Source organism: Pundamilia nyererei, unplaced genomic scaffold (assembly GCF_000239375.1).
Source record: "Pundamilia nyererei isolate P.nyererei 1_Seehausen unplaced genomic scaffold, PunNye1.0 scaffold00625, whole genome shotgun sequence".
Lineage (NCBI taxonomy): Eukaryota > Metazoa > Chordata > Actinopteri > Cichliformes > Cichlidae > Pundamilia > Pundamilia nyererei.
The window spans coordinates 14,336-22,361 of record NW_005188026.1 but is presented as its reverse complement, the minus strand read 5'-3'; the positions used below and the strand labels follow the sequence as shown (position 1 = coordinate 22,361).

Sequence of the window (8,026 nt, the reverse complement as noted above, 5' to 3'; positions counted from 1 at the left end):
TTTCTCTCCTGTAGCTGGACTCACTCAGAGGAAGCTGCTAGTTTGGTCTGAGCTCAGTCTGATCGTCTGTGCGTCTCTCTGCACTGAGGACAAAGAACTTTCTGTTTCCTGGTTTGTTGCATTTGAGTGACGTGAGGGGAGGAGAAAAATGTTGCTGTTTCACCTGTGACTGAGGTGTGTTTCATTCCAGAGTTAAACTGTAATCCTGCCTTCAGGTCAAAAGCTATTAAACAGGTTTTGCATCATTTTCACCTTCACATGTCACCACAAAAAAACCTTTTGTTAATTCTATAAAATAAAGTGTGGCTCAGTTTGGCAGCTTTTATTTCAGACTTTGTTCTGGTTATTGTTCAGGTTCCACAGCAGTGGGAGTGTAATGTAGTCACACAAACACAGGTGGATTTACTCTGGAGAACTTCAAGACATGGTGAGGAGGTAATTTAGCCATGTAAATCAGCTGTATTGGATCAAGGACACATCTAAAACCTACAGGACACCGGCCCTCAAGGCCTGGAGTTTCCCCATCCCCGAGTTACTGTAACAGCAGCTACTTTTCCATCAGACCAACACCAACATCAAATTCTGTCTGATACAAACAACACTTCTAGATGGAATTTATCCTTTGACTTTAAGTCCTCCTCTTTATTCTCTGAAACACACTTTCATTCATTCATTGATTATTTTAGTCAGAAATGTTGTTTGTTACTATTAAACATTAAATATTAACATTAAAGAAGATGTGATGAAGGAATATTTGGAATATCTGGAGCTCTATTAAGTCATGTAATAACAACATGTGCATCATAGTGCAAAAGTAACATAACAAAGCTTTGTTCAGACAGTTACCTTTCAGTCGATTCACTCGGTATAACACATAAATATTAGAGATGGACCGATCCGATCCGAGGTTTATTCACTTTTTTGCAGACCTAAAAAAGTTAAATGGATCATAGATGTGTGTTTTTTGCTCCTCTCACTGAAGAACCAGCAGTTACTGTAACAGCAGCTACATTTCCATCAGACCAACACAAACATCAAATTGTCTTTGGGAAAAACTACAGCTCTAGATGGAAATTAATCTTTGAGTTTAAGTCCTCTGTTTATTCCCTAAAGCACAATTACATTAATTCATTGATTATTTTAGTCAGAAATTTCATTTATAACCATTAAATATGTTTAAAAATTACACATTTACAACGCCTGCACCTGCAACGCTTACCTGTTGAAGATCATGGTTGATGTAATAGCATTATTTAAGACCAGTATCCACATCTCCTTTTTGCTAGTTTGTCACCTTTCTCTATATCCACCAGTCGCTCTGCCTGCAGCTCGCCCACTTCTCGGACATCCTTTTCACTTGGTCACCTGAGGCAGACTCAGCCTTTAGGCAACTAAAACATCTGTTCACTTCTGTACATCCTGACTCATCCAGACACTAGCAAACCATTCAATGCTGAGACTGATGCCTCAACTGATGCTACAAGCCTGTGCCTTTTTTCCCATGGTTCAACCCCTACTGAGTGAAATTATGATGTTGGTGAGCGAGAACTGTTGGCCCTTGAGGAATGGTGTCTTCTGTTAGAGTGGACAGAACAATCTTTCATCATTTGGACCAACCATCAAAACTTAACGTACTTAAGAACTATCAAATGGCTTGCAGCCTGTCATGCCTTTGGGTCCCTGTTTCTTTTTACTTTTCTTTCTTTTTTTATTTTTTTTTACTGTTTTTGTTGTTGTTGTTGTTTTTTACTCTACCAGATTCCTGGTAGATGGATTGTCAAACTAGATGAATTGTCACATCAATTCATCACCAACACAGATACAACTGAGCCCATTACCATCCTTCCACCCACCTGTAAAATCGGTTACTTTACCTATGATATGGAGGGGGCCATTCATCAAGCTCTGGTATCAGCCCCAGATCCCGACGCATGTGGCAGGGCCTGCAACACATCGCTGATTAGCAGAGTAGCAGCAGAGTCACAGTCAGCTGCAAAACGCTACCAGATGAGCTGAGTTGCACGCTCGCTTCAACACCCTCAACACCAACCAAAACAGAGGAATTTTATCAGCAGAGGTAGCACAGAGCTCTTCACTCACTCTGACTTCGGCTGAGGTATGCAAGGTTCTGAGGAGGACTAATCCCTGAAAAGCAGCCGGCCCTGACTACATTCCTGGCCGTGCTTTGAGGGTCTACTCTTCAGAGCTGGCTGAGGTGTTTACAGACATTTTCAATTTGTCCCTCACATGGTCAGCTGTGCCCACATGCTTCAAGTCCACCACCATAGTGCCCCTTGCCAAGAAAAACAACATAATCTGTTTGAATGACTATTGCCCCATTGCACTCACTTCTATTGTAATGAAGTGTTTTGAGAGGATAGTCATGTCCCATATCAAAGAAGCCATCCCGGACACATTAGACCCTCTGCAATTTGCATATTGCAAGAATGTCTGTGAAGGTTCTCAGTCATCCAGGTCATCGTAGTCAAAGGAGCTTGCAAAGAAAAGCGTCTGGACTTCTTTAAGTTACTTGAAGATGTTTCACCTCTAATCCGAGAAGCTTCTTCAGTTCTAAGGTCAAATGGTGGAGAGTCCCAGATATAAACCTAGTGGGAGTGACAAAAGGACCCCCTGATGATCCTTCAATCGCCTGAGCCAAGGTGGGAAACTGGGCGTGGGTCCCAATCAGCCAGAGTTTCGGGTGTGTTCATTGTGAACAAAGCTCATCTCCATCTCCAAAGTGCGAGAGAGAGAGAGAGGGCGAGAGAAAGAAAAAAATCCCACGGCTCACAATAAGGAGTCGGCTCACGTCGTTCACGTCAAAGATCCGCCTCTAAGAGCCATTTCGTTCGCGACCGACACATCACTACCTCATACTGGACGATGGTTTTCTGAACCTCGCAGAAGATTTGTTGGCAAACAGCAGCCAGCCTCTCCTGTGTTAATGTCTCCGATGCTGTGTTAATGGTGTTTGATCGACAGGAACAGGAGCGATACTTACTTTCTGCGTGAGCTCGGTCTGCTTCATAGGACGGCAGCCACGTCTGCACACGCGCAACTCTTCTCCCGCTGTTGCTACTCTGCTGAGGTTTGCTGTAAGCGGTCACGTGGGGCGCTCATATCCTACGGATCGTTGCATGGGACAGTAAAGCAAAAGAAATGAGGGGGTGTTTTGTGAGATTCTGCAAACGTTTTAAATTAATTCCAGTTTCGTTATGTTATTTTACAGGGAACAGAACCGGTTCTTTTCTGAACCTAAAACCTGGGGTTAGGTTAATTGGTCATTCTAAATTGCCCACAGGTGTGAATGGTTGTTCATCTTTGTGTTTTAAACCACCAGTGTCGAACTCTATGCCTCTGCAGGTTTTAGATGTGTCCTTGATACAACACCGCTGATTTAAAGGTAAATAACCACCTCAACATGTCTTGAAGTTCTCCAGAAGCCTGGTAATGAACTAATCATTTGATTCAGGTGTGTTGACCCATGGTGTTATCTAAAACCTGCAGGACACTGGCCCCTGAGGCCTGGAGTTCGACACCCCGTGTTAAACCAGTGATGGGATGGCGCCCTTTCCAGTGTGTACCATGCATCTCGCCCCATGGTAGCTGGGATACACTCCAGCCACACCTTCTTTGCTTTCTATTCATACCTAACAGAGAAAGATCACATGTGTCCTCATTAGGAGAGGGATTTGTTGGTGTGTAGGGCTGTAGCCTCAGGTTTTTATTATGAGACAGCGTGTTTCAGATCATTTTACAGAGTAACATCAAAGTAACTTAACAAGTAGTACAAGTTAGCTAATTACACCCAGGTCTTTCTCCTGGGTGTAAATATAATTCATGTCTGAGCAGGGACGCTGAGATTGGAACTTTTACTACCATTGGTGAAAAGTGATCTATTAAACAAAACCCTACTATAAGCACAACACTGATGAATATTCTCATAACTAACATATAACTTAAGGCCCTTTACATTTGAATGCCTGTGCTTTTGACATGGACCTCAAACTTACACAGACGGATACAAAACTAAAGAAACAAAGAAGCTTCAGTGTCAAACTAGCTTTACTTTCATGCATCTGTAGCAATTTCACCTGATTTATCACTCAGTGTCAAAACACACAAATAACTCATTCATTTATTAACAGAAAAGTACAATCAAGTTACCTACACCACAAATTAAGTTCAAATGAATAAAATTAAATTATTTTCATGGGTTCACTCCAGCTTTGTTGAAACAAACAAAAATGTCAATATTTAAATTTGTTGAAGTCAAATTATATTATTAAATAAGAAATTAATCTATAAAAGGCAATAAATAATGGTTCAACCATTCTGTTTACTTACTATTTTAATGTATCTCTCTCATTTCATATTACTTTTTCTATACCTGTCTACATGGATTTATCGTTTTCAACCCAAATAGCTGTGTATTATTTGTAACACACAAAAACATGAATGAAACCACAGAACACATTAAAACCCTTTCAAATATATCATGAAGAAAGCTGAAAGCTACAAACACAAAAGTAGACAAACATGTCAACACAGGTGAAAATACAAGTCAAAACTAAGACCACAACAGTAACTATGGCAACACCAGCACAAACTTTACCCACCACCTGCAGTTCTTACTAGAGTGACTGTAACTTTGTCTGTGCCTGCAAATTAACAGTCAAGTTAAAGTGTCAGATACGAGGACATCCAGCATGCTTTGCAGCTGCACTCCATTGAAAACGATGATCCACATTTATATCAGGTAAGGTTTGGGACTGTTACGGTCTCATTGATAGCTGTTAATTGTTCAATCAGTTGTTTAATTCTTTCTCTCTTCCACAGCATGTCTTTATCCTGTTTTCCTTCTCTCACCCCAACCGGTCGCAGCAGATGGCCCCGCCCCTCCCTGAGCCTGGTTCTGTCGGAGGTTTCCTCCTGTTAAAAGGGAGTTTTTCCTTCCCACTGTCGCCAAAGTGCTTGCTCACAGGAGGGGTCATATGTTTGTTGTTTTTTTTTCTCTGAATTTGTTATTGTAGGGTCTACTTTACAATATAAAGAAAGTTGAGGTGACTGTTGTTGTGTTTTGGTGCTATATAAGTAAAATTGAATTGAAATGAATTGAATTGAATTGAATTAAACTGAATTCATGGCTGTTACAGTTTTCAAACAGTAGAAGTAGAAACAAGACATAAACAGTACAATGTTTTGTTGTCCACCCTGACCACAGAAGGACAGAGTCTAAAGTGTTGAAAGAGACGCTGCAAATCAAAACAAGAGACTAGAGCCTATCAGGAAAACTAGTGAGTGGACCTCTGATTAAAGACTTTCTACCAAACTACAACTGCAGCTGAACAAATGAGCTGTTGGTGGAACTTTACACTCTGAAATATTGAAAGATTCAAAGGATGAGACAGCTCAGCACAGCATGTTATTAACTTCACACATGAAGTGGTTCAGTCCAGTCAGTCTTCAGTTTTGCAGCCACCGTCCACATCCTGCTTCTTCGACTGGTCGTCACGGTAACTCTGGACTTTCCTCCAACGAATCCTGAAGTCTGTCAGTCCTTCTGACAGCATGAGGCCTGACAGCTGGACAAAATGTGCAGATGATGAAAAACATGAAGCATAGTTTGAACTTGTGTCAAGTTTGTGTTGGTGACTGAACTGCTGACCTGCTGTGAAACCTGCTGCTGGATCTCTGTGCTGTGCATGTCTGCCTCTGACTGAAGCTTCATTTTCACCACTGTTTGCTTTGTCACTGCTAAAAATGAACCACATATAACAACACAAACATTAGTGTTTTACATGATGACAGGATCTTACAGTGTTTGTATTCTGGACCTCACCTGTGAAACAGAAAAAATAGATTCTGACACCACAGTTGCCATCATTCAATTTCCCCGACATTAAATTCAAATTTCCACAGTATTCAACTGAATATTGGTTATCAGGCAGACCAGACATCCAGTTAGTGAATGTGGAGGTTGTGTTGTCAGACCAGAAGGCCCAGGGATCCCTGTAGAGGCCAATCCACACATACTGAACCCCTGATCCCTTCAAAGTGAGCGTGATGTTGGATTTCTCCTCTTTGCTTCTTATACTGGTCAGGTCTGTGTGGTATGTCCTGCAGTACGACTGAGCCGCTGACCAGGAGCGACTCTCCTTCACTAAGATGTAACTTGTACTGCTGGCTGTAAAAGATTCAACAAAGGATTCATTTTGAGACACACATTATGAATCTCATAAAATTGTAGGACAACTATGCCAACAAATCTTTTTCCTACCATTGTAACACAGGAAAGGGTAAGAAGCTCCACAGGGTCTATCATTCATCTGTGTTTGTCCCTGAAGAGCCACACAGTATTCATTTGCATATACACAGTCTGGTTGTCCGTTAGCCCAGATCAAAAATTCATGTGTGCTGCCAACATAAAAAAGTTTTCCCTCCATGGACCACTTCCAGCTGTAACGATCATCATAGAGGCCTATCCAAGCCCAAGTATTGATCCTTGGTGAAATTGAGAAAAGCAGTTGGTTGATGTCACTGTTGTAGATGGTGACCAAGTCAGTGAAGTGTTCTCTGCAGTAACTCTGAGCTTCGGTCCAGGTCTTCAGCTGGTTCACAAAGTGGTATTTTCTGGAGTGGGGAGGAAGAGTGGAAAGTCCTCCTGAAAAAAATTTCAATGTTTTATTGTGGAAAATGGAAAAGGTTACAAGAATCATTGGAAAAAGGCTTAAAAATGTAGCCCCTTTAAATAGTTATACTGTTTGCAACCTAACCAGAGGCAAGAAATAACAATGTATAAATGCTTTATTTAGTACTTCCATAGATGTTTTTTCAAGTATTTTACTTTTACTAATTACATTCTTAATAGATTTCTGCCCTTTCATTTGTATGATGTTTGGTTTATTACATTTCTTGGTTCAAACCATTTGTCTAGTGTGGGTCTCTGTCAGTCGTGTACTTCCTGTTTTATTTTGACATTTCTGCTCTATGCTCAGCCTCTGTTCCCCATCTCAGCTCTAATTAATGCCAGCTGAGTTTCCCTTCTGTCTCCCATTTCCTGATTACTAAGTCACGTATTTTAGTCCTTTGTTATCCCCTGCTTGTTGTTGTGTCATTCCTCATGCTGTGTGCTTCCCTGTGTGCCTCTCCACTGTAACAAAAAATAATTTCCCCCAGGGATCAATAAAGTATTCTGATTCTGATTCTGAAAACAATAACAATGAGAAACTTGATGTAGTCCAGTTATTGCAACCAAAGTGAAACTAAACAGCAAAAAATTAAACAGAACACTGTGCTCCGATACACTAATCCAGACTCTTGAGTCTCTAACTTGGTGAACAGATACTCCTGATGAGGAGGTGTGTGAAGTATTAGTTGTAACCAACGACAAGCCACTTGTTCACAGTCACTCATGGATCAATCCCATGACCCTCAATTGGCAAGCATATATGAACCAAGTAGGACATAGTGTGTACCATTTCTAGAATTCTGTGATGCAGAAATGGAAGTTCAGCATCGTGGAAGAGGGGTGAGGATGCAGGGGGGACAAAGCAGGGAAAGAGGGAGAAGACGCCAAATACATTAGGCAGATTCCTAATAAAATTAGGGCAACATTTGTTGACCATGTTGTCAATCACAGCCTCACAATGGATGAGGCTGGTCAGAGGGCACAACCAAATCTTGGAAGAACCACTGTGAATTCAATCATTCAAACATTTCATAGGGAGAACACGTATGTATACTATGGGACAGTAATCCAAACGTTTCATAATATCTCCTGTTTAGTGTGCATTACTGTAGTTTTACTATAATCTGCACCACAAAGGATCGAACAGCAGCCTTGCAGAGGTGGAAGACGGCCCCCTTTTACCCCGCAGCAAGAGGAAGCCATTTGTGCAATGGTGATTACAAACAATGCAATAAAGTTGAACCGGTGATCCGGGGCCGCGCGGAAGGCAGTGGCGGAGGCGAAGGAGACGACGGAGGAGTTCAGGGGGCCGGCCGCGCGGAAGGCAGCGGCGGC

General features: G+C 41.6%; 1 protein-coding gene and 1 long non-coding RNA gene across 2 annotated transcripts in view; both read right to left on the bottom strand.

Moving 5' to 3' along the window:
* Positions 1-2,286, bottom strand: part of LOC106455974 (tripartite motif-containing protein 35-like) — a 55,550-nt gene extending 53,264 nt beyond the window's left edge. The window contains exon 1 of the mRNA XM_013907937.1: positions 2,248-2,286. Coding sequence (XP_013763391.1) covers positions 2,248-2,286 — 39 coding nt within the window. The remainder of the gene's footprint in view (positions 1-2,247) is intronic.
* A 3,172-nt stretch (positions 2,287-5,458) lies between these two features.
* LOC106455975 (uncharacterized) lies at positions 5,459-5,867 on the bottom strand. The gene is made up of 3 exons (XR_001290182.1): positions 5,843-5,867; positions 5,669-5,757; positions 5,459-5,585 (listed from the first exon to the last, which is right to left on the bottom strand). It is a non-coding gene; the product is annotated as an uncharacterized LOC106455975 (long non-coding RNA).
* Positions 5,868-8,026: the final 2,159 nt, after the last annotated feature.